At 36.4% G+C, this 27,881-nt stretch overlaps 1 protein-coding gene across 1 annotated transcript in view; it reads right to left on the bottom strand.

Annotated features, from left to right (window-relative positions):
* Positions 1-774: 774 nt before the first annotated feature.
* LOC150096383 (LHFPL tetraspan subfamily member 2a protein-like) overlaps positions 775-27,881 on the bottom strand; it is a 69,263-nt gene continuing 42,156 nt past the window's right edge. Inside the window, exons 2-5 of the mRNA XM_090409109.1 lie at positions 11,460-11,690; positions 7,754-8,005; positions 4,286-4,399; positions 775-2,550 (exon numbers count right to left, since the gene is read on the bottom strand). Coding sequence (XP_090265235.1) covers positions 2,408-2,550; positions 4,286-4,399; positions 7,754-8,005; positions 11,460-11,646 — 696 coding nt within the window. The 5' untranslated portion in view covers positions 11,647-11,690 and the 3' untranslated portion in view covers positions 775-2,407. The remainder of the gene's footprint in view (positions 2,551-4,285; positions 4,400-7,753; positions 8,006-11,459; positions 11,691-27,881) is intronic.

The following is a 27,881-nucleotide window of genomic DNA, read 5'->3' as shown; positions in this document are numbered from 1 at the left end:
AATAAAATAAAATAACAGAATCGGATCATGCAACGTAGAGAAGGAAAACCGATTGTCAGGCTGCAGTGGAGTGCATTTCTGCGGCGCAGTAGACGAAAGGTGATTTTAGTGATATTTTACAATCAATTTTAATGAGCTGTAGAGTTTTAAAAAAAATGGATGCATTTCTAAGATAAAAAAAAATAATAAACAGCAGCCAAACTCTGAAACCAGCTACAAAAAAAACAGAGCTCACAATTCATTCTTTAACCCAAGCATCTTCGTTAACAATGAACCATCTTAGTATTCAATCTTCAATTTCTATGAAATTATTTTATTACGTAAAAAAAATCAATAACTTTAACCTCTGAGAAAGTCAGTTTTAGTCCTGGTAGCATAATTAATATTTTGTTGACAAGCAGTTCATTAAGTTCATCTTCTATCGCGTGCTAAACGGTCATCACGTAGCGAGTTGTGCTATAATACGAGACTTGAACAAATTTAACAAATTACCAATAATGTCCTCCAACAATGGCTACTAAATTAAAGTTTTTTTTATGTTTAAAATGCGATTCTTGAAAAATAATTATCATATCAAGTCCTCATCCGTGCTGCTTCCCACGACGCAGTCTCCTGTAATAGTTTTATATTAAAATGAAAATGACTTTTGCTTTTTAAAAATCCTCTTCGTGAGTAGGATTGAGAAACATATACGCTAAATGATATAAAGATACATACATGAAACAAAACTATACGTAAGTGTAATCTTTTTAATAATATATTATAACACACAAGGAGAGATAAAATATTTATTAATTCGAATGAATAGGAAAAAAAAAACATTGTCCTTTGTCGTATGCTTAAAAATCATGATTGTTTAAGTTCAACAGTGTTGCTGAAGGAATAAAAATTCAGCGCAATCCTGAGAAATCGTTAGTGAATAAAAACAAAGTCTTTGGAAGGAATAAAAAGACAGATCAATCACATGGAAATGTATACCATGCTGTGATAAGAAATGGTTTTCTTTTCGATTCAATTGCTTATGATAATTGTCAGTGTAATGGCAAAGAAGTATACATCACACCAACAAACTTTACAGGAATTCATTTAACTCGTATAAAAACATCGAAATAAAACATTTAACATAAACGCTGCCTTATGAATTACTCAATAAAGTGTTAGTTCACTGCTAAATGGAACTGCTTCGTTTTTAACATGAATTCAGCTCAAAACCTGGGAACTACTTGTTCTTTGAAAAGTTGTGAGACTGCTGATGCTGAGATCACTCAAAATAAACCAAAAACTAGAAATAAATATACTTGACTAATATTTGGATAACTAGAGGCTTTCATCTACCTTAATTATACCTTGGATATTCTGAAAGAAAGAACAAAACAGTCTAAATTGATCATCAAGCTCGATTCTAATAAGCTTTGCTTGCAATTTGTTTTGCAATTTTTACAGTTTTTTTTTAAAGCTATCCAAGGATTTTTATGAAGCAGTTACTAACTTTTTAGGTGATGTGACATTGGAATAATTATTTTACAGAATAAGTGCTTATTAAATTTTAGCGTACAACATTCCAAAGAAAATGTAAGAATGCTAGGCTCTAAATCTCAGATAATATTGGTAACGAAGCGAGCGAAAGCTTGTGCAGAGAACACTTCAGACAAAATGTGCTACTCATACTCTGACTTCATTGACAATCGGCGTTCAATCACCTTGCCATTAGCAATGCTGCTGAAACACACACACACACACGAGTGGGGGAGAGTGACGTTTTTGGAAGCTAAGTCGCTAACAAATTTACTTACTTGTAGATTATTCTCATTCGGGATGTGTATGTGCGTACTCGTACAGTATGGATGTATTATAACCTGTTCTGCTTGATCCTACTCGCCAACCTATCCGTTTCTCGTGTTTCCAATGCGATATTAGAAGTGGCCTTTGATTTTTCAACAACAGCAGCGAATACCTACATGAACAAACACAGAGAAAATGCATTAAATAGAGAAAGAATCTCTTATGACAGTGTGATCGGATCATCCTTTGACTGTAGCAACTTTCGAATTGGCACAAATCCTCATTATCCCTGTGGTATAGATTCCGATGCAAGGACTCTCGTACATACTGTCTTCATCACACAGGGGTGGGGGGTGAAAAAACATTTGAGGAAATGAACTACCCATTTTCGTAAAACTCGGCGAGAAAAGAATTACTTGTCGCCTAAGTTTTACACTTTGACTTTCAGACTGCTTCTACAGTTTCTTATGTAAAAAAGGCTATTTCGGAGAAATAGGGTTCCTGCTCTCAATCTGCAAATGTCTGTATAAAATACTGGTCAGAACATCGTTTTGATTGCATCCAGTTTTTCCTCTGTTTGGCGGTCATTATTTCGATTTCGAAATCATTTTTATTCCGAGGTTGGTCAAAGGAGACAGATGAAGTTTTTGCCCTCTAAAATCCGACTTTGTACTTTACTGCTAGAGGCAGACATTTCGGCTTGTACCGACAAAAGTGCACAGATAAAAGTCACAATTGTACCTACGATGGCCAGGTAGAAAGTCCAGCCTAAAAAAAAAAGTAGAAAAAAATTAACAATATTCGATTGGAAGCAGCGACAACATGTTAATGTCAAATTACAGTATGTCGAACTTAAGCAATGGCTACATGAATACATTTATAGTTTTCATGAAACTACCATGCAGAGAATAAAAAAATGCAACTGACTTATGAAATAACTAATGTATTTACATAAAGACTGGCTTCGGCATGCTATCAAACAGTTTGTGAATTGGGTAAAATGAAAGATAATTTGTCATAAACACACGTAGTTTTAGACTAACTGGAAAATATTGGTGGTAATTGAGTTTTTACAGACTGCGAGTAACAAAATTACAGATGGTATTTCAACTGAAAAGTGTCAGAATACCTACAACAGAAAAATTCGTAGAATCACTAATTAGATGAAACGCTTCTAGGTCGTATATACTGTCTATTAATGATCTGCTCCTGATTTATCTTGGTAAGGACGAAGTGAAAAAATTAATCGGTTATTGGGTCTCTAAATCGAAGTTATTCATTTAGCAGCAATGGGACTATGAATTGTAAACTGAGAACAATGACTTAGGTACTATCAGGGTTCAGAAAAGCTGCAGTATTCAGCTTTTTCAACTCTCTCTCTCTCTCTCTCTCTCTCTCTCTCTCTCTCTCTCTCTTTTTCTCTCTGGCAAATGGAAAAACTGAACATGAGGTATGGTATTTCTGAAATTTTCCTTGGTTCATGCTGTAGAATTTGAGGAGGAATATGATGCCAATAGCTCGCTTTTGATTCTGATAGGCTGTTATCGAAGAATTGCCTGAATGCAAAAGAGGTGAAAGTTTTCATTTATTTTTAATGTAAATCTCCTTAAAAAACTGTTAATCTGTAGTGTCCCTGTAGGGCATTATTGGGCAATCTGGATAAATCATGCTCTAGAGACCAAATATGGAACTATTTTGAGTCAATTTGGGCACCCATTAGCAAGATGGGTTGGAATACCATCGTGGGATTTGAATTCACAGCATGTTGGTTGGAGACCAAAAGCAGTTGATTTCTACAAAAGGTCGAATTTCTGATTCAAATCAGATTTGTACACCATTGAAAAGCTTTTGATTACTTTTTTGTTTCGTAATTCTTTGTACATATCACGAGCTTTACTTAGGCAGAAAGTGAAGTTGAAGATTTGATGTCAGAGAAAGTGCATAGACTTCATTTTGTTACATTCGGTAACTGCATTCCATAGGCGAGCAAATTTCTACAATTTGCGATATGGACTGTAGTGTGAGAGGCAGCCTCAGCAGTATAATTAGGAAGGGTCAGAACGTGTTGGGAATGTGAAAGGATTATAAAGAATTATTAATTGATACGTGTGTTATTTGATGAGATCATTGCTGATAACATTCGCTTTGGTAGTATTCCTTTAGCAGTCATTTGAAGCACAAATAGCGAATTTTTACATCCCCAACTGGCATGTAAAAATTAGCCACACTAAAGAAAATAATTTTTCTGGTTTTTTAATTGAATATATTTTTCTGTTACTACAATAAGTAATATTCAAGTAGCTCACTATTATTTTAGTGTGTGTGTGTGTGTGTGTGTGTGTGTGTGTGTGTGTGTGTGTGTGTGTGTGTGTGTGTGTGTGTGTGTGTGTGTGTGTGTGTGTGTGTGTGTGTGTGTGTGTGTGTGTGTGTGTGTGTGTGTGTGTGTGTGTGCGCGCGTCTTAACAAGGTCTTAACATTTTACTTTTACTAAAGTGTATCTTACCTAGAGTACAGTCTCCAAGGCGATAAGGCTCAGTTCTTTGCCCACATACCACATTCACTCGACGGCTTCCCCACCCTGCAGGGTAAAGTACGAGTCCCAGGATAAATAAAAGGCCTGAAACGATAAAACAACTTGAAAAAATAACTCATACAAATACCAGCACAATATTGAAAAGTTTCTCAAATTGAAAAGCATTTTTTTTCCAATGCGAATCTCATCCATAAAAGGTACATTAGTATTGGTAGTGTGGGCTAATGGCTACATAATCGCAACATCTTTCTCTAGAAACCAAACAGCATTTTTTCAAGCCACTTCATGCCTCCAAAGTAGGGGGTCGATCGTGGTTTCATCACGCGAGGTGATGAAATTCATCTACTAAACACATTCACAAATCTCCATGCTGACAGTGGATTCAACCTCACGTGTAAACTGAGAGTGGGTTTCAATTCGGCTAAACCAGTTCAATAAAATTTCATGCTTATTTCTCTAAGGCTAATTAAGCATATATTTGTCGAGAGGAAAAATCTTGTTAAGCAATACAATAGTTATCTTGACTGCAAATTTATGTTATCTCGTGAATCTTAAAAATTTCAATTTCAGCATCTTAAATAATATTAATATTCTTTAACTTTAATAAACTTTATTATTCTAAGACTGGAAAATTTTTTCTTATCTCTTTCTATCAAATTATCTCTTTCTTTTCCTCTCTCTCTCTCTCTCTCTCTCTCTCTCTCTCTCTCTCTCTCTCTCTCTCACAGCAAAGACACCCTTTCTTCGAAAGATGTATCCCGTTTGGGAATCAAGGAACATTTAAATTTTTCAATTGAAGGTGAGTTTGTTGGTGTCATACGATGGCAGGGTTTTCCTGCAAGAAACTCCGATTTTCAGTCCACCAAACTAACCCAGAGAAAACACACGCTTTGATCGCATCGACCAGGTAGATAGTACGCAACCGTCGTATCATGGCAATAAATTAGGTGTATATGAAGTCAAGTTATTTGTCCGTGGTAGGCCATCAAGCCTGATAGTTAAGGAGACATGAGTTGAGACGAGATAGAACTTTCTTTGAAATCTGGCAACTTTTCTGTTCTGTTACCATCGACTAGCCAAGTAATATTGAAATTAAAGATTTCATCGCATGATATATTGCAGGTGTCATAATAATAATAATAATAATAATAATAATAATAATAAATGCATTAATTTATAATAAGAATGGGAGAACACGAGTTATCTGAACAGTTGCAAACATTTATTTACAAAAACAAACAGAGGAATGGCATATAAAGATAGATGAAACTTACACATTAAGAGATACTTCGAATGATTTTTGATAGAGTTCAATGTTTGTGGTTCTGTTAATATCAGAACGATAGTCTTGGTTGTTGTTGTTGTTGTTGTTTTTTATAAACTTGAATCCTTTTATTGCCCTGACAAAGGAAATCCAGGAGGTTAAACTAGGAAGTGTCTTGACATTATCCATAATTCTTCGGCTTGAATTCGCAAACAGAGAATTTCGTGAAATGTTTCCCTAAAACGCCCCGAACAAGAACATTCACAGATTTTCTTCGAGTATACTCGTAGTACACACAATTCTTTTTTTATAAGTGCCGAGTTGGCAATTTCTTATCAAAATACAATGTAACAGTTGCGTTTCTTAGATCTGACCAATTTTTGAAGTTCTCTTTGAAAACAGCGTAAGCCTGCATTTTTTAAAAAATAATTTTTAATCCGCTCGGAACCTATTGAGGATAACAATTATTCTGAATTATGAAACAGTCGTAATATTTTAATAAAACGATTATAATAATTGTATAAAATAGCATAATTATAAACAGGAATCGTTTAAATAATGATGCATTCTCAACTTGTCATTTTGAAATTTGAGACTTCAAGTAGATTTTTCCGTTAGTTATATTGGAAATCAGTGGACACTCACCAAGAGAAGACTTAATCTCCTTATATATAACTGGAAAAATCGAAAAAATATTTAAAAAAAACGCATATGAACATTCAGGGTTTTTAAATAATACTTCGTTGCTCCTTGTGGTTTGCTATTAACAAGCACATCAGCTCTTCGCTTCATGATTGCCACATGTGTTTTGTGTTTTGGTCCATCTGAAAGCAGGACGCTAGCTTCCAAGTTTTAATTGTGGTATATAAACCTTTGTGTGAAGCAATAATCATTTATGGTCCAATTGTATACTTCCAGCTGCTACAATAACAACTATGGCCAAGAAGCTTGGAGTTACTATATAATCTTCCATGCTAAATGCATTTCCAGTGAACCAGCGAACGATCTTCACCTACAGAGACCTTAACAATCCATGTGGGCTCTTTATGCAGCGAAATTTCAAATAAACGAGATACTCAGGAAATTACACCATGCTATACGATTAAGCGATATTAAATTCTCGACTAATTACTACAAATTTCAAATCAGAATTATCTTCAAAAAAGTTACCCAAGTATCTTCCAGGATACCGTTTAGAATCGTCATTACAATAATATTATCTTTCATAAATTCCCATCATGCAATGCAATTGTGATAATTTGTACAATGATTTTACTGATAATGTTGAACTCGCTAATATAAATAAATTTCTTTCTTCTTACTATCATCTGGACTTCCCACCTGAGATATTCGACAATGTAGTGTGTCAACGATCTGTTGGATTCCTAATTTGCTCTAAATAAATGATATAAAAATGTAATTCTGTTAATAATGTAAAGATTTAAATGTGTTTCAATGAGATAACAAGAGTACTTGAAGGAAAATCAACATCAACATCGCAGCTCAGGATCGACTAACTGAGAGACAGATTTAAAAAAGTCTAATATCTGCCCTACCTCTTTGGGAATTAATTACTAAGGACAGGTAAATTATTTATTGTTATTAATAATAGCTGTTGCCGTCACACGGTATGATGTTTAATGATAAATTAATGTCATGTTTTGCTTTTCCGTATTTTTTAAAATTAGATTTTGCTAAATGATGGATTAAAAATAATTAGTTTTATTTCTGCGGACTGATGTAATTAGTAATGCCTTAGAAGACCCAGATGTAAGATTTGATAATATTGGAGACACGACAAATAACAGATTAATTTGGAAGAAAATGATTAATATTAAGCTGGTAATAAAGCGAACTTAATTATACAGTATTATCTTAGTATCCAGTGCACCCCTTGAGAGTATCTATTGGGAAATAGGTGATGTTTATTGTTTTTTTTTTTCGCAAATGTCGATTAATTATAGATAAAAAAAACTGCAAAATGTGAACGCTAAATTTGTAACGAAAGGTTTAACAGTTCATCAACAAAATCTTTTTTAAAAAAATTTAATTAAGAAATAAAAAAACATTTCAAACATTATACAAACTTGTAAAGAGGCAAATTTTGAATGAAATAATTATTTTACGACTGAAAAATATGATTAAATGGAAACTAACGCAGAAATCAACGTTACCTGCAATGGCTTGGACGGTTCCTGAAATGGTAAAGATGCATTTCCTGACTGAGGTGCGGATGCAACAACAAGACACCGACGAGACGACACTTAGAGCAACAAGTCCCAGTCCAACTACAAACAGTATTAATGCTGCCTTCCAAAAATTGGGAAAATCATCCGAAGGCATCCCAAAACTAGTAACAAAAGGGGCACAGTTATCGGTGAAGAGCTGATCGAAGTTGTGAAGTTTTATGCATCCATTGTAGACACCTACACATATAAAACATGTGATCAATCATTATACAAATCAGTGGTGAATTTTTGTTTATTATTCCCAATATGTTCACTTAATTTTATTTACTTAGGTTAAAGTTAAAGAAAACTGAATCGGCGTATCATAAAATCTGATAAAATAACAAACTGTTGTACAGTGAAACTATTCCCCCCCCCCCACCTCAGTAATGCAATTGAACCTCCCAACTGAGGAAATCCCTAATGAGACATGAAGATCTAATGGCTGCTTCGGTGCAATTTTCACAAAATGAACATCGCGACTCGATTGTTGTAGGCGTCATTGTACTTCTAACGACAAAGTTCCACATTGTAACTTTCAGAAGGGAAAAAGCCGATTTCTATATCGATCGTTCGTTTTGTCTCTTAGAGATCGTAACAAAGAACACTATCTCATCCATCCGTAGTCTTGTGGTCATTTGTCCAAGAAAATGACATTCCCATTATTGTCACATGTGGAATTCCCATTTAGAGGAAATAGCCACGCACGACTGAAGCGAACGTCGAATGTTGTCACTTGATAGAGGTCGCTGGAAGTTGTAACTAAAGTTACTAATAGACCATCAAAAAAAAAAAAAAACAGAACCGTTATTTTTGCAAACCCATTCCTTCTGCGTTTCTACTCTTGTATATTTACTTGTTATTAAACTCTGAATTACTTTAAAGGGGTCTATAGTATGTAGCTGCTGTTGCTACTGTGAATCAGGCCAGCCGCATCTAAGGCGATGAACAGGGTATATATCCTGGATGTGTTCTCGACAGGCGCGATATCTGTTTTGCTGGGAGAGAAGACACGAGCTTCACCACAAGATGTCACATCCATATACGAGACAGTTTAGTTGAATAGCGGACGGAGAGATGAACTTAGTTCGGAATTCCAGGAACTATTTGGATGTAAGGTTCGTGGGATTCCTTATGGAGAAGAAAAATATAACCATTATTTTTAGGAAGATGCGACCTGCTCAAACAAGCCTATATTAGTAACTGATCGTATGTGCGACTGCAGTTAGAGAAAGTCCCTGTGAGTGGACACCAATTAACAAACTAGTCTTTTGGAAAGTGCGAAAAATTCAGAGGTTTTTAGTACATGATCTCAAACGTGGGAACAGTATTCTAAAGTTCGTACTTGTGACTGTACACAGTCAGTAGTAGCTTCAGATTTTAAAGACTGACCGGAAAAGACACTTTTTTTTTTTTTTTGGAGACTGAGAAAATTATGGATGCGATGTGTTTGTGCTAATAAATGCCAGAGGTGAATGTCAGCCATTGAGGTGAGATGCTTCCCCCCCCCACTTTTTTTTTTTTTTTTTTTTTTTTTTTTTTTTTTTTGTTTGTCAGAGTTTAATGCATTGCCGTGGAACATCTTAAAGCGTAGATGTTTGAATGCTGCAAGAATTGTCGGATGAGTAAGTGGAATGAAGTATGATGTTATGAACAAAACTATCCAAAGTCGAGGCAAGTGAGAGAAGGCCATTTTATGTCACATGTGGGGAACTCTGAAGAGAGGAAGCCACTTATAACGCATAGAAAGTAGATCAAAGGAAGGTGGTTTGTTAAGTAAACCTTTATCCCATAACCGGTTAAATGCCCTGGAAATGTCTACGGTGACTGCATAGTTTCTCTAAACTTTTTTTTTTTTTCATGTTGTCGGTTGCCCGCTGAGTATCGGAGCACGTCTAGAACATAACTGCGGGAGAAAGGGGACTACCGTCAAGTAAAGTTGACTTTTTGGTATTTAATCAATTCGGAATTCTTCCGTAGCTTTCCTGCAAAACACGATTTTTTTTTTTTTTTTTTTTTTTTTGCTATAGTAAGGGGATCTGCCCGAGTCGTCTTATGTAATAAATAGAGGATAAAATAATATCAGAAAGTCGTAATATCGGAAGTTAAGGGTTGTTTCCCTTAATGGCCAGAAAGCACAATTGCTGTTTATAGAGGAAGTGAATTTCCCAATTTAGGCCCTTTGAATTGGATTTGTTTAGTTTGTCGTTTTTTTTTTTTTTTTTTTTCAGGTAAGGGAAATTATTCAATAAATCGCTCCTGGCTAATGTTTTAAGTATCATATCAATAAGAACTCAAAACAAATGACATAAAGACGCTATCAAATCAATTATATTGCACAACCTATGTTATTTTGCAGGCAAATGTTTTTTTTTTGTCGTTACTGTTACAGCTATGCTGAGACTTCTTCACACTCATTCTTAAAATGATTAAAATTATTATTTCGACTACTAATACAGTAGCGAACAAATTAATCCGAGCACTCACATTTTAAAGAAAAATTTTAATTTCGCAAGAAAATAAATACAAAAATTAAACTCCAACTTTAACCTCATAATTTATATGTACTCCTCTGTTCCTAATAAGTTCATTAATTCACTTAGGCATGGACTCTACCAACGTAGAACATATTTCTCTTATTTGTGCATCTCGAAACATACTTTTATAATGGATTGTATTAAGTTATCCTTTATATCACAATTTAATTTTCCAAGTCTCTTTTCACTATGGCTTACAAAGTTTCTATTGGATTAATGTGAGGAGAGTTAGCTGGCCACTGAAGCAATTGGATGTCGTGATTTTTGAGGAACTCTTTCACTTTTTTTGAAGTGTGGCATGGAGCAAGAACCTGTTGGAAGATGATGTCTTTGTCTTTCTGGATCTGTGGGACCACTCTTTTCTTCAATATTTTTATGAATCGGTCACTTTTCATCATACGTCAACAGGCGCAAGTGATCCTGGACCATCATGTGTAAAACAACACCAGAACATCTTTTTAGCTGGGTGTTTAGGAGCTTGTTGAAGATCGAAGAGAAGACTTCTCCGCCACTGATTTGTGAACATACGGTACCGGCTTTCCTTGGGCAAAGAAATGGCTCTCATCTGAGAATATGACTTCTTCCACTTCTCAACAGTATAATCTTTGAATACTTTTGCCCACTGAAGCCTCTTTTTCTGCACAGCCTTCCTCCACAGTTTATTTTTTGGTCTGTGGATGGTCCTCCCTCTTCCAATAATCTTCGATGGACTGTCAAGTGAGAAACATTATACCCACTAGCTGCCAAGTCTCTATTTAAGTCTACAGCAGACAATCTTGGATTCGTTTTGCTTTTCCTAACTAGTAAACGATCTTGAGTAAGTGTAGTTTTCCTTCATCGCCCACATTTTCCTTTACTGTCAGAAGGTACCTTGCCTTCCTAAACCTCTTTAAAATCGCATTAACAGTACCCAAACCAACACCACACTCGTTGGCAATTGTCTTTGAGTCGTGGATGTGTGCTGAGAAAGAGTACATACTTTTGAACCCTTTCTTTGAGATGTATCCATTTTATAGCTACACAAAAATGAATAAAATACTACCACGAATGCCAACTTGTCTACACTATTAATAAACATCTTTCTTGCAAAAATAAGTAAAAAGAAATAAGGTTACCTAGAGTTGGAATCAACAGGTCACCATCTGGTGTCTTCCCTCTCTGTGAAGGATGCTTTCCACTAAATCGTCGTGGTGGTCCGATCAACCATGTGGGGGTAATCACGGCAGCTACCATTGCTAATGTCGTTGCAAGAGAAAGAAGAGTCCACAAGAGAGTTCGTGACGTCACAATGACGTAACACATGATTACATTAGTTGTTCTGCGGGTGACATATCGATGTGCAAGACCTATAAGAGAAAATAAAGAGCTAATATTTCACAGAATATGATTCATGGAGTTGTGATTGATGGAGTAATTGGGAACAACGATTCATTTTGTTAACTACGAGATACAATTCAAAGCTGTATTCGGTATGACTTAAATTCCCATTTTACTCCTGACTGGTTAGTGTGGTAAGTTAATCTGACCTGCTTGTTGTCAGATTAACTTACATAATTTGATGTCAGATTAACGATAATTTTTTTCAGTAGTGTCCATGGTTCTACAATCTGCAGCCTCATAAGGCGTACGGACATCTTCATGGGTTACGAAAAAATGAATTACATAGAAACTATGTTTTCTATATATACTATTCTGCACGGTTCAATGTTGATGATGATTTGGTGCATACTGGGCCTAATCATTTTTTTTATTTCAAATCTTTTCCCAAATCGATATGTAGAGTATCTTAAAATAGTAATTGCTCCTCAATAATGAAAGTTTACCATCTAGCCGATGATAATTAAAGAAATTATCATTCGTTCCACCTGTTAGGAGATCCCCGGATTGTCAGTGGTGTATCAACGGCTCTAACATTACTGGAAAGAGCACAGCAAGTCTTTCTCTAAAACCTTTGTTAGGAATTCTGCCAATATATTCAGTCCCATTGACAGTTCACACCAACAGCGATTTTATAATACATTATCTCGTTGACGATAGCAATTCCGATGGCATGCGGGACACCGAGTAAGCAGATTGACGTTCCACTTAAACTACTGAGACCTTTTATATGCTTTTCAATACCCTGTATTCCGGACCGAGAAATAGAAAAGTCACTTTCAATGTAAGCGGTGCAGTAGGGGGTAGATAAACACCGCGAAGATCTATTGGAAACAATCTCCGTCTCACGTCTGCCATTCTTCGGTCTTTGCCATTCACATCACGACTGTAAGAAGCCAGTTCTGGCTAGTCGCTAAGCACGTCGATAACGACCCAAATAATGGGAAACAGTAACAAAATGACAATTTAGTCAGGCTTTGATAGCAGCCAGTAGTTGCGGGGATTCGTCAGATCACGCACGAGCCAGATAGGTAGACAGATAAAGTGACAGATATGGTTCAGAAGTCGAATAGAGAGGCAATGCCGACAGCACTCATGTCAATGACCTGGCGGTGGATAATAGACCCACAGACGTTACTTAGTGATATATCTCCGATGTCAGAAACGCTTCTTGGCTGGCTAACTCTCGATTGCCCAGGATTAAAGCAAGCATTTAACCGACTAGTATAAACTAAATAGGAAAACTTTTCTTTTCTCACACACATACACGCCGCGCGCGCGCGCGCGCGCGCTCGCAGTCATTAGCATACCCGCAGAAACCTACGGACGTAATATCCAAAAGTTCAAAGGCTAACACGAAGTAGTGTACAGCTGGCGGGATGGCTCGCTAAGTGTTGTTGTTGTTTCATTATGAATTCGTCTCGTGTGCCGCTTTATAGTTCGCGGTGTTTTCATTTAAATGAGGGGTTTTATCGCTCATTTATTTATCTGCGATTTTAGAAATGAGTGCTGTAAAAGAGCGAAGGATTTGTATCGAGTTTGGTTTTAGTTTAGCTGGAATTATAGACGAAAGCCTATAATACTTCAACAAAACAATGTTCTTTTATGTTTCATCCAACGAAACACGAACATGGATTGCTTTCTTGGAGAGCGAAGGCAAAATGCTCAGAAATTCATTCTTACAGGCTAAATTCTCAGTCAACAGTATTACTTATAATTGGCATTCGATGGAAGTTCACAGCAAACAACCAGTAAAGTTGATCACGTGAACTCCATGATGTGGTGCCTGTGCAACAACTTTCTACAATTAAAAAAAAAAAAAAAAAAAAAAAAAGAAAAAAAAAAGCTGTACCCTCCAGACACGACTTGCGTGTACAACGGTATGAAGTGTACACTTTCTTTTTCAGCTATTACGGAAATGTTTCGGTAGCATCTCCTGCATGTAATAATCTCTGTTTTCAGCACACCATTAGTTTAAATATTCCAAAAACAAATTTCTATCAAGCGTCATTGTGTGTTGGTGACAATTCTATCTCTACAAATTAATATTTCACGGTTTAGTACTTAAAGACACATGTACCTGAATACTGAGGTATCATTTCTTATAACAGCCCTTGTATTACGTTCTTAATACAGTCGCTCTCATCATTTGGAATAATAACATAGTATGATAATCCACACATACACTCGTACACAAAAGTAATGCAAAAGTAATCATTATTTAGGTGCAGTTAATGATAATACAAGATGATAAAAGTATATTAAGCACGCTTTGTAATATTTTTCGAGTACTCAACTTGACCATCTAAACATTATATTAATTTTAGATCTGTTTAACTATTTTAAGAACTAGTAATGTGATGCAAATGTTGCCAAGGTGTAATTATGGAAACGACTGAAGCAGAAAGAGATTTTGAAGAAGCAATTCTTAAGGTCTACTCAACTTGAATCGCTGGCGAACTCTTGTGGATCATTCACAAGCCTCCGCAGCTTGTGTATATACAGCGCAGACAAATCGTAATATCGGAATGTACAGGGTGGCCATAAAATGATTTTCCCTCTTTGGAGGCATCTGTAGTTAAAACCAATATACGGAATGAGACCAAATTTTACATTGAGACTTTTGAAGGCATGGGGAGATGAATTCCGCGAAAAAAAGATTCAGTAACAAAAGTCGCCGATAGGGGAAATTTTGGCGCTGGCGGAACCGAAAACAAACGTATAATTACATCAAAGGCAGATAAAATGGAATAATAACATTTCGACGGTGTAAGCGATAGCCGCGTCACTCATTCCAGCTGGATATGTGGTGCGTTATAATGATAATAATAATAATAATAATTAAACTGAAACAACAACTTGCGAGAGACACAGAAATTAATGTAGTGATTGAACTCACAGGAAATAATGTTTTATTCATCAGAATCAGGGTCCCCTGGACCACATACACGATTTTCAATGTGCTGACCATTCTTGTGTACAACAAATTGCATCCGGTGTGCGACATACTCTACAGCTGAGCGTAAGGAGTCGGATTGGATGATCATAACAGCCACGTTTCATGTTCTCTTTCAAGACATACAAAAACAACTTGAAAAGTAAAGCACGCTGAGGCAAAGTAGGACGCATATTGAGCACAATTCGTCAGTCATTCGAATAACTGCCTGAACGTTCCCAATCCCTTTTTTAATGGAATTGGTGGCGCTGCTGTCACGCACGCACAGTAAAATTTGTACAATCCTTTTCACCTGCGTTTACTGCAAATATTTCCTTTCGGCTCCGCGAGCGCCAAAATTCCCCCTATCGGCGAATTTTGGTACTAAATCTTTTTTTTTTTCGCGGAATTCATCTCCCCACGCTTTCAGAAGTCTGAATATAAAATTTGGTCTCATTCCGTTTATTGGTTTTAGCTACAGATACCTCCAAAGAGGGGAAAGTTATTTTATGGCCACACCCCGTACCGCTCTGAGGAAAGAAGTCCTGAGTGTTCTGGGAAAAGATATATATCTTTTGTGGATATAAGAGTACTCAAAGATAACGTACACTATGAGTTGATGAAAGGAACCTGGAATAAAAGGTGCCTGAGCTTATTGCTCAGGGCGCCTAACACGTAAGGTATAAGGGCGAAATGGGAACCACAACACACAACAAATATTTATCTAAATTGTTTATTCCAAATTATTTTAGAGTAAAACATATAATAATTATTGAAACAAAAGTGTTAAACTGAAAACAGAACCAACGCTGCATCAAATGCAATCCAAGTTCGGTTTTTACGTAATTATCGGATGAACTATAATATATGAATGATGACTAGCAGGGATTAGAAGGTGAGTGATTGTTTTGTGTTAAGTAGATAGCGAATGTTAACAGGCATACGCAGTGGTGATTTTTCAAAAAAAAAAATCCTACGGAGTGCAAATCCATGTACTGTAAGTATGCCAATCAGAAGGGTCATAGCGATTAACATGCATTTAGGGGACGAAGTGCTAAATTAAGATGCATGACTGATCTAACATAGGAAAAGATTAATAGCTTATCGTGTGTCATGAAGAGAGTGAATTAACGATACTAGGGGAGATGTTTAGTTGCAAACCGTGATTATTCTACGACAAAGAGTGTCTTGAGTCCTTTTATACACGACAAAGTTATTAAATAAGAAAACTAAGTGTTTGAAGCCTTTTTGTTACTTCATTATTTTCTTATATCTGGAATCTTTCAGTTAGTAAGAGCCAGAAGACATCAAATAATTACCTAAGATGGTCGTCTTTGTATTATTACTCGCCTTAAGGTTTTGATAAACAGATGATGCATATTGCCAATATGCAGACACGCTTAACTAAATGACGTTTTCCTTCACTAAACACATTTCAGAATTAAAAGAAAAACAAACAAACAAAAAAGAACTAAGTCTGCACTGTCCTCTTTGTTAACAGCGAGCTGCCTTCATGACTCTTTGTTCGTAGAATGTCGTCTGCATTTATGTTCCTAATAACCTTCTCAACTTTTCGCCAGAAACTTTCCAAAAGATAGGAGGTAATTGCATTGTACACTGTTTCCTATCTCTTTTTCCGAAACTATGTGGGCACTTCTATAACGATGTACGCATTGTTGGAAGTAATGAGTCACTTGCCATCTACCCTAGAGTGATCGCGTGCTTTTGATTGCTGATGGGAGAATTCTTCCACGTAACAAATAAAAGTTGTCCCTTTGGTAGTCTGCATAATTTACGTGTAATGTGTTTATTTCTTCTAGAATAAACTACGAAACAAAGGATGCTAAATGAAGGCGTTAGCTTTGTTTCATTTATTCTGTCTATTCATTTAGCCTCTGGCGCGTTAGTGGGTGAGTGTAATGTAGCCCGAAAGGCTTAATTTGGAAGCACGTTTACCGATTATTATCATTTGAGCTCTTTTGTCTGTAGCATTTGTGAAATGTAAGTTTAGAAATTATTTCAACGGAAGATCATCGTTTATGAGGGTGGTCTGAAACGTTCTCGACTTCGATCGTAGGTGGCAACATTATCGGCACGATTTTTTTTTTTTCTTCTAAGTTGGTACATCTGTCATAAGCATCTATGTGAAATTGCAAGCCATTCTATCAAGTAGTTTTTTTTTTTTTACAGCTGTCTGAAGCAAAAGTGTTGTCCGTATCCCTTGAGGATAAAATTGAGTACCTTGCTGTTATAAAATTCTTTATAAAAGGTTTAACACCAAAAGAAATTCATTCGAAGTTCATAAAAGTTTGTGGGCACTCTTCTCCTTCGTTTTCGACAATTAAGAAATGGGCTGCCAACTTTAAACGTACATTGCTGAGACCATAAGCATTTCGAAAGAACGTGTAGGATATTTTTTGCATGAAGAACTGCAAACGAAAAAGCTTTGCGCAAGATGGGTGCCGCACATGCTCACAGCAGATCAAAAACGCACTCGCCTGAAAATCTCTGAACAGTGCTTGGAGCATTTTAGTAAGAATAAAACTGATTTTTCGCGTCAATTTATTATTATGAATGAGACGTGGATTCACCATTACACACCAGAATCCAAACAACAGTCAAAACAGTGGACAGAAGCCGGTTGTTCAGCACCAAAGAAGACAACAGAGTCGATTCCGTCAGCAGGAAAGATCATGCTGACGGAATCGACTCTGTTGATTCCGTCAGCAGGAAAGTTCATGGCGTCGTGTTTTGGGATGCTAAAGGCATTTTGTTTATTAATTATCTTGAAAATGGTAAAACATAACCCGAGAATATTATTCCTATCTTTTAACCAGACTAGAAGAAAAAATTCGTGAGAAAAGACCCGGTTTGCAGAAGAAAACAATCATCTTTCATCAGGACAGTGCACCTGCCAACAAAGATGTTTTGGCAATGGGAAAATTAAGGGATCTGCACTATGAATTGTTAGAACATCCACCCTATTCCCCAGATTTGGCTCCCTATAACGTCTATCTCTTCTCAAAACTAAAACTCTTCCTCGCTGGTCAGCGGTTTTCTTCGAATCAAGAGCTGATTGCATCTGTAGAGGAGTATTTTGCAGATCTTACTGAGAACCACTACAGGGACGGCGCTGGAGCATCGCTGGAATAAATGTATTAGTCTTAAGGCAGATGATGTTGAAAAATAAAAATTATTTTGAAATTATGAATTCGTTTTTCAATTGTTAGGCCGAGAACTTTGCAGACCACCTTCGTACTAGTTATCGAATCAACATCAATGCGAGTTCATATTAAAACACCGACTCTAGAAAATAAACCTCCTTCTTGATCATCCATCAATTTCCAGATAATTTCTCAGTGGAGAATATATTTTCTCTGTAGTCTATGATTTACTAGTTTAATCTACGTCAAGATGTGACCTACGTATAATGCAACGAGGTCTGGTAATATGGATAAGGCTGTTTGCACGTAATGTTCATACGAAAACTAGAATTCTGCAGATATTATTGATTATCATAGATTTTTGAGAGCAGTTAAGAGGAAGTCGCAGCAGAGTTGAACGTGACTGTTATGGCCATCACCTTTCGGTGTTTTGGTAGGCTCGGCAGGACTATTGTTCGTATTGAACGGCAGCAAGTCACAAAAGGGCAGAGATGTTCGGAGCAGTGGAGCTATCAGACAACGCATCATCGTTTCGGTAAGTAATGAACGCGCCGTTGGAAGTCGTTGTCCTACTTAGAACGCGACATAAATAAGGCGAGCTTGTAACCACCCTTTTTTGGTAACGGAATCGGACAGAAACGAATTATCTAGGAAAGTACGAGGCACTTACGCGACTAATTGATATATGCTACGTGATTTACCATGGTGCAGTAATTGAGCGCAAAAGGAACCAGCTAAGACGTGGATTTTTACTTCTACAGAACAAAAACTGATCAAAAAACAGTTTATGAAAAGCTCATTTACTTGCGGTGGAAGACCTATATGAAAATAAAAATGGAAAGGGATAAGATTACCTTGTAAGATTACAAGGTAATCTTAAAATTAAACCAATTTCTAAGGTTTCATAAATTAATTCCCGGCTTGCTTCTTCTTTGACTGAAAACTGTACATGATCGAAGCTTGAATTATATATTTTTATCTCTTAGAATTTCATCATCTTGCTGATGCACAATGATCTGGACTGCCGAGATTTCTATACAACCCTTCCGAGTACTCTTTGGTCTCTTAGTTTGCGTATTTCTTGGTGAGGTGGTATCCTATACCTTCTTCGGTTGATGATCTTGTCTGATTTTGAGTGATATGATACAGTCTTTTATCAATGTCTCGAATGGATAGTCACTGATATAAACCTCTATGATAAATCCTCTATGGAAGTCAGTAATCTCCTTTCTATGTAAGATTAAAATATTGTATAGAAATCTAGGCAGTACAGCGTAGAAATAATCAACAATGAGTTCAAGAGTCTACAGGGATTCAGGCTATTAGAGGAATAATATGTAATCCCGCCTTCGCAGGGTATAGTCAGTTCCGCTCTCAATGGATACTTTCCAAGTTGGAGGCAATGCAAAGTAGACTCGCCAGGTAGTCAATGATTTCTTCTCCAAGTGAAACATCACGATGCTCTACTGGAATGCAACAGATGTGACTGATGCCATGTTTGACTCTTAGAGTAAGGGGTCCGGATTTTGTCCCGTCTTCCCTCTTGTAACATGCTGTGTGAATTTATGCCTTTCAGGATGTAGGAATACTGTAGGGATGGGATCCAGAACCTCCCCCATTTCCGAAGATACAGCAATAAAGTGGTTCTACAGGCCGGCTACCAGATACTGCACGGGACAGAACCTGATGGCAATGCGTTAGAAGGCTTCTCAATCAGCTAGTGCGTAATCCTTCTGTCACTGTAGTGTAAGATCATGTCTGTAGACAGGTGTATGCGGAGGTGCAGGTGCATGCGGGGTGGGGGGGAACTGTAAAGGCTACGTTATGACTGGAGACTGAATCATCTGTGTGGATAGCGTAGTGCTACATCCTCTCACTTCATCCTCTCAACATCTTCATCCTCTCATTCTCTTTCAAAAAAAAAAAGTTTAAAAATACTTTAAAAAGATACGAATATAAATGTGTTCAACATCCACTTACGACAACATTAGTAGCATCAACATCTTTTTTTTTAATGTTTCTCCTTCCTATGAAAGGTTATTAACAAATCTATAATAATTTTTGTACCGTAGGTGGGCTAATGATTTTTTTTAATATCTTTTTCAATGTTATATATTTTTAAATTTATTTTTCGCGTAGTCGGGAAACCCCGCTCTAGAGACCAAACATGGAACTCTTTCAAGCCATTTCAGGCCTGCAATAAGTGAGTAGGTGGTCTCACACCATGCCGGCCTGGTGTGAGACCACACAAGAAGCCGGCCTGGTTGGTCCAGTGGTCAGCGTACCACTGGGCCAACCAGGCCGGCTTCTTAAAGTGCGCACCGCCATCTCCAGAGATCCAGGCACGACTTCCGTTTTCGCTCAGTCATTGTGTCTGAGTTGTAATTTTCGTTGGTATTACAACGAACCAAGTTGGAAGACTAGAGATCTAGGATGTCTGACTGCTCTTTCCATGATCTCAGCAAATCAGATGTTTGCTGGGATCTCCATCCAATATCCTGACCAAGATTTTCCAAATAAGTGCACCAAGGTAGTCAAGTGGCTTGAAAAAAAACTTTACTTTCAGAATGCACTGAATTCCGCAAGAATTGAAAAATAGCCATTAATAAATCTTACTTTGAAAGAGCAAAATACAGAAAATCTCCTCGTGCACAAACGGCAGTCGTGCACGATAGCCTTTTGGACATCTGCACAGGCTATCGGTCGCTATTTCTATCTATCTGTGTTCCCACCCCTTTCTATCTCGAATGTCATACTAAAGTGCCTAAAAACAAAGTTGTCTACGTGGCGCCATTCTTCCTTTCCCGTCTCTTGCGTGGATGGCAACGGCAAATCACTTCCAGGTATACTGGGAACAATGCACAGAATCCCTTTTGTAACTGTCCACCAGAGAGAGACAGCAAACGAATCTTGGTATCTTCCAGTTTTACTCACGAGATGTCCTCTTTAACTAATACCTTATTATGCTCAGCTGGTTTACCGTACACGTAAGCCCGTGTTCAAACCATCCCAAAAGAAGAATGAAATGTCTACAATCAGACCATCGACCTTAACTCTAATTTCTCTCAATTTCTCTGTTACTTCAAAGCCTTGGAAGGCTTTGAAGTAAAAGAGAAGGTCATGAACATTCAACTTCCTCATAACTTAGAGTACTGTCAGAAAAACGTCCTGATATACACATAGACTTTCCCTCACTGACCTATCCATAGTTTCGCCGATGACAGCGATCTCCATTCCGACTACTCATATGACAAACCTTGCAATCCTTAAACAACCAAAACTTCCAGATCACCTACAATCAGTGTCCGAAACACGGATCCTTATGTCATCTTGCAATGGCGTGATGACAACCAAGTCATCCTTAATGCTTCCAAAACACAATTCTGTCTATTTTTAAGCCCCCAAAAAAACCTTTGTTTTTTCTGCTAACACAGGCAAAGCTGCCCAACATCCATCTAGTGTTCAACTGCTAATCCACCACATCTGTTACTTCAATTCCTCTTTTATTCCATCTGCCTCTGTTCTCTGGAATTCCATGAAGTATTTTCCCAAGAATGCAACAAAACTCGTGGATAGGATTTTCAAGTTGAGGTGTCGATTTCGCGATATTCCTACCGTGTTATATTTGTTTGCGTTTCATTCTTAAGTAATATTGCCGGAATACTTGGCTCATCTGGTGATGTGTTTCCTCGCTGCACTCAATAATTCCTCTCTCCAGTCAATAAACGTAAGTAAAAATTCCACTGCAGGCATGGATGCTTTGTGAACGTCCTTGAGTGGTTAGATGAATTTAATTATCCACAGTGTAATACGCCATCCTGATTACTGAAGGTATGAAGTGGCATGAAAAAGTTCCCTCTTGGGTTTGCAGATCAGAGTTTGCGAATTATCTTAGCCAATCACAGTACTAAAGCCTGTTAAGTTTCAAGAGCGTGAGTCACATAAAAAATGGAATATAAAAACATTTATATCTTTACGAATATTTTTTAAATTCTCCCTTTTCACATATTTTGACAGCTATAAATCACTTCTAGTTGTTGATTCCATATTACTTGTACTAGTCATCATATCTTCCTTCGAACAAAGAGGTCGTACGTTTAAACCTCATTCGACCCTTCACACTCTCCAAAAGAGGTCATGGATTTCATCGCCACTCGGCTTAGAGGCCTGAAGTGATTTGACCCTCAGCTCACCCACAGTACAAATGTTTACTACGGGTTACAAATTTTCAGATAGATGGATTTGTCATAAAAATAAGAAAAACACAAAAAAACATTCAAATGAAATTTCTTTTGGAAAGAAAACGATGTACTCAGAAGATACTGATATTGTTCATCTCAAAAGCAAGCAATGTACCAGATAAAAAACACACACACGTGCACTGCGCGCGCGCGCGCGCCGGGGACCATGTTGATTTCCAAACAAGACGCACCATCTGCCTACAGAATCCTGAACGCTTGAAACTCTGCTTCCTGTAACAGCGTGAGATGTATTACAGCGCGATTCAGTAGAGACAATTAATCATCTGGTAAGCCAGCTCCTCCCTGCTGGGCAGAATGGTTTAAATGGAGGTTAATAATAAAAGAGGTCGCTATTCAAGGAGACAAAGACGAGTAACAAAAAGGAAAAAAAAAAAATGCACGTTGGACCAATCGCCTGCAGTACAAAGAGCACGGACGGAAGTGAGTGGCGAAGTGATGAATGCATGTCGATGAGACTTACTTTTAAAGTCTCTGTAACGTAGCAGGTGTATTTGTGTCGCGTGAATAGCCAGACTTCCACGAAAGCCGTTTACACACAAAAACACTTTGAAGTAATGGAAGGACATTTTGCATGGGCACACGACATCCGAGGTTTACAGTGTATGTCAAGTAAGCTTTCACACTGTTAATGAAATTTTCTAAATTGTCTCGCATCCGTGCCAGTCTGGGACAAATTCGGGGCTCAAAGAAGAGATAGGAATACATAATTTTCGAAAGATTTGACGCTGGAAGCTTTCTTTTTCCTGAGTTTTTAGATCGCTTGACTAAAACGTTAAACTGGGGTTTTCTTGGCTCAAAGTTAAAACAGCTTTAGACACCATCTAGAATATTTATTGATTTTATCTGCTCAATTTGTTCAAAACGTGGACGCCTTTCCTCGCATATGAAGAGTCAGGAAGCTGAGAAAAACAATCGCAAAATGAATAACAATATACAGAGACATGCTCTATCACTTACATCGTTCTTGTTGTCCAAGAAATCAGCGTTGTTTTGAACTATCTTTCTTTTGTTTCGCTATCGTATTCCTACAAAGAACGAATGTTCCGAGTTCTTTTTTGCCGTTACACACGCATCGGATGGAAAATTGTCCCAAGGAGGAAAACTCTCTTGTTACGTCACGCAGAAAGAGTGCTGGGCGATGTCCAAGAACTGTTCTTAAGTAGTGTTGGCAAGGGTTCTCGGCTCCAGTGTAATGAATATGTACAGCTGACAGGGTTGTGTACGGTAGCTGTTCCAGCAAGTGACTTTTTCTTTTTCCTGTAAGTTAACTGTTACTAAAGCTACTTTACCAATCATTAGGATTTGTCGGGACAAAAGTTAATTTCAAGTAAAGCTTGTAGGTTATAATTACGTGCTTAAACTACTAAACTTTACTATCTCATTGTTTAGCTCGGTCCTCAGGAGAACCCACTTTCTTTGAATTTTTTAATTAAAAATAAAATATCGTATTTTTATGTAGAAAACTTATGTACGGTTTTCTGTAGTATATTATCAATCGCATAATGAAAGATGCAGCTTTTTTCAGCTTCTTTCTTCAAAAGATATTTATTTTTTCCTTTAATAACGCTCTTAAAAAAATAAGAATGTCCCAATTCATTTTTTTTATCGTTATTCACATTAATTGTATACCATTAGCAACTAAGCATTAATTTCGTGATTTTATTATTTTTTTTTTTATAGAGATAATCAAAAGTTCCACTCTCTATATATGTTACGTGCACACGCACACAAGCATTCAGTGACCACTTTATCAGAGATACTACGTCATGTTTTGTTGAACCACCGCGAACAGTCAAAACAGCATCGATTTCGTGAAGTTCCAGAATGATTCTACAGGTGTCCTACCTTGGGGAAGTGTGAAATTCCTAAAGTCCCATGATACCACATTCCAAAAATGCTCACTGAGATTGAGATCTATTGACTGAAGAAATAAAAATTCATTAAGGTCGCTATTATGCCCGTCACAATTTCTAGACGATATATTGGTGGATATATTGCATTTGGCTGACACTGATGCTCAGATAGATCGATCCACCTTTGCTCTACACGGGTCTCCACAGTAACTGCCATTCATTGGTATGACCACCAAGCATGATAGGATTATGGCTTCGAGGTGTCTGTTTCTATTATCTCCTTGCCCTTGTTCTGTCCGAATGCAATAAAAATAAAAAGAACCGGGATTTACCACTCTGTGGAAATTTTATACGATTCTCTGGTGTTTATTGCTGACGTTCCGTCTCCCATCTTAGTTCTATTTCTTTTTGTTATTACACGTCATTCGTGACAATGTACAGGGTATTCAATGTACAGCACAGCCATCTGACCATGTCCATTGGACTGTCCTACTTCCTCGTGGAATCAATCCAGCTCCTATTTATTCATTGTTCGTTATTAGAGGATTCCATTTAGTATGGAAACACCTCTAATATTTTACCCACAGACTATGCATAATATGGATAACTTATATACGGATAGCGTATGTTTTGGGATAAGCCAAAAAAGCAACATTTAAATGGCTGTACGCTATACAGTAAAACCTCGTTTTTACGTTCCCGCAATTTACGTTTTCCTGCCATTGACGTCATTTTCCGTTGGTCCCGTCTTAAGGCCTGTTCTTGCGATGTATTGTTTTCCCGCCATTAACAACTTGATGTGGACGTTATTTCCCGCGATTTGCGTTTTTTCCCTCTGGTTGCAATACTGATTTTCGAATCGATTTCTGCGGAAATCTGCGCATTTCTGTTCCCAGATGGCGTTGCTTTCGGCTGTGGTTTCATTTCCGCCATCACGGTGACTTTGCACGCTTGCAGCAGTAATGTAGCGATGAGCGATACCGTGATTTTTCAATCACAGTACGAATTGATATTGCAGAATTTCTGGTACGTAATTTAGCGTGTGAAAGTTGCTTTCAAGCTGCCGTGGCGGATTATCCATGTTAGTAATATGGAGAAAAAAAAAAAAAAACGTGTAGATTGGCATGCTGGAACACGTGTGCATTTAGCAAAAGATCTTGGACTCTCCGTGTCCACTTTGAACACGATAGTGAAAAACAGATCAAGGATCGAACTCAATGCAAAACAATCTGGCGCTAAGTCAAAAAAAAAAAAAAAAACGAAAAGCAAAAACAATCAACAATTAAAGATTTTTTTAAAATAGATAATGTAAGTAATTGTAAATTCATTTATTTTCAGTTATTAAATTTTGTAATCTAGTATGTAGACTCACATACTAGCAGTAAGTCATCTTTCAGCCTTTTTTAAAATGTTTTTTACACTTCCTGCTATTTACACTTTTTTCCATCAGTCCCCTGAAAAGTGTAAAAAAAAAAGGGTTTTACTGTATATATATTACTGCTCCGAAATCTAACCTAACATAGAATGCCCCTGCATCATTTAATATGTACTTAACATTTCTGTAGTATCGTAGAGGCTTTTCTTCGAATGATAAAATTAACACCAATATAATTTGCCTTAACTGCAAAATCGAGTGGTAAATAAAATTTAACCTCCTCAATAAAACAAAAAAGTGTATCGAGTTTTAAAAAAGTTGCAAATTGATTTACAAATAAGCAAAGCTTAAAAAGAGGGCGTTATATACGGCACACTGCGCATATAACAACTAAATTGCAATTCTGAAGTTTAACTCATTCTAGCATGAGATAAACACTGATACTTAGTTTTATAATTAATTACTTGAAACTGACGTTTTACAAATTTGTTTAGAAAATATATGAGTCATTAGTTGTGGTCTTACAGAGCACGGCTTGTTCCTACAATAAATAAACGAAAGAAGCAACTTGTAGAAGACAATCCAACAAACAAAAATCTCGAGAAGATATGTATCCATCTGTCGTTTATAACAATTATTTTTTTTTTTTTATGGTAGTGACTACAAGAGCTCGTGGCTTGAAATCATGGGGGCGCTGTAACTTTCGAAATACACATACACACTGTAAGTACAGCGTATATGTTTGGATAAAATATCAAAATTATGGTTAAAATTAAAAAATAAAAAAGTAAACATGAAAAAATATTGTTTATTATCGATAAAATTATACAGTTTAGTATAATTCAAAATTACTTAAAAATTACTATAATAAATGTTACATCTTTAATTGTAATGTCCAAATATTTAAAGAGACGAAGTAAACACGATAAGCACTACGAACACTCTACTACTGGCGCAAACTGCACATAAACAACAGTGGAACTGCGCGCATTACGCTAATAGCTCGCATCTCACTATGACGTGTATATGCTTGCGCAAGTAGCAATATGACACTGTGGAAAACACAGTGCCGCTAGCGTCCTTCGCCTTTTATACAATATATTTTTTATACAAAATAAGAGAATTCTATAGGATTTTTGATGATAAAATTAAATATTACAAGCAAATATTAATAAATAAATTAATAAATATATTTATATATTGAGAAAAATTGGGGGTGCTGCAGCTCCGCGGTGCTTGTGCACAAGCCGCTCCTGTCCAAAGTAATAACAAATAATAATAATTCTACGTTCTAAAATATAAAATCACATGTATATAGCAAAAATATTTTCTAAAAATAATATTAATAAATAACATATAAAAATAAACATAAAAATAAATAAAATAAAAAATAAACATTTCATAACTGGGTATGAAAGATACGATAGAAATGCAATTTATACATTTGGTTTTTGTTGGGCGTAATTCTTTAGATGAAGTCATTTCAAAGAAGTCATTTAAAAATATATAAAATAATAAAAATATATTAAATTACTTTTTCTTGATAATCTAACATAAGAATTGAAATAGATAGAAAAGTGCACAAAATACGTGGAAACATAATCTGATGACAGAAATATGCAATGTGTGTGTGTGTGTGTGTGTGTGTGAGAGAGAGAGAGAGAGAGAGAGAGAGAGCTACCAAAATATTCGAATCCAACTAAGCCTGCTCTGAAAGCGAAGAATCAGAAAAGAACAACGACATAAAAAAATAAAATAAAATAAAAAATAAAATAAAATAAAATAAAAGAACAACGACATAAAAAAATAAAAATAAAAAAATAGATTCTAGCTGAAAAGTCAAAATATTATACTAACTTTGAATGATCAATTAGCTTAGGTTATATTCTTATTTCGTTGATGGTGTTTTGAACCGCCGTACAATATTAAAAATGCATATTTCTGTTTAAATAAACAACAATTCTTTTGTAACAACGTTCAACTTTTCCATTTTGACTTTCTTTTGTGCATTTATCATTAACATTATTGACTCGGCTCACAATTCATTTTTATAACTCGCATGATTTTTTTCCTTCAAACAGTTTACGAAAAAAAAAAAAAATTATCTTAATAACCCGAAACTAAACAGCCTTAATTACCAACAGAAAATATTTACATAACAGGCCGAAATGAAAAATCCTCTTAAAAGAAGTCATTTAAACAAACGCAGCAGTATAACATTCATTAAACTTGTGTAACAAGCCAAGCGAAAACAATGGATCCGAAAGAATAAATACTGCAATGCGCATGCGTAAACAGAATGTGACTCGCACGATGTTCGTCATATTAACTTCTAGAATAACAAATTGTACTCAATAATCTTCTGAAAACTGTTTTCATCTAAAAGTTTTCGTAATTACTTCCAATTTTTTTCTGCTTCTACAAGTTATTTCCTTGTTGCATTTTCATTAATGAATTCGTAGACTTTTACTGTGCTTCAGATAAATTTAGCAAATTAGATTTACTTAACCAACGTAAAAAGAACAATCAACATTTTTAATGACAGTTACTGTCATGAAAACGTTGATTACT

Source organism: Typopeltis vanoorti, chromosome 19 (assembly GCF_054136105.1).
Source record: "Typopeltis vanoorti isolate ZY-2024b chromosome 19, IOZ_Tvanoo_1.0, whole genome shotgun sequence".
NCBI classification, from domain to species: Eukaryota; Metazoa; Arthropoda; class Arachnida; order Uropygi; family Thelyphonidae; genus Typopeltis; species Typopeltis vanoorti.
The sequence above is the reverse complement of the archived record's forward strand: the minus strand, read 5'-3'. Positions and strand labels throughout refer to the sequence as shown.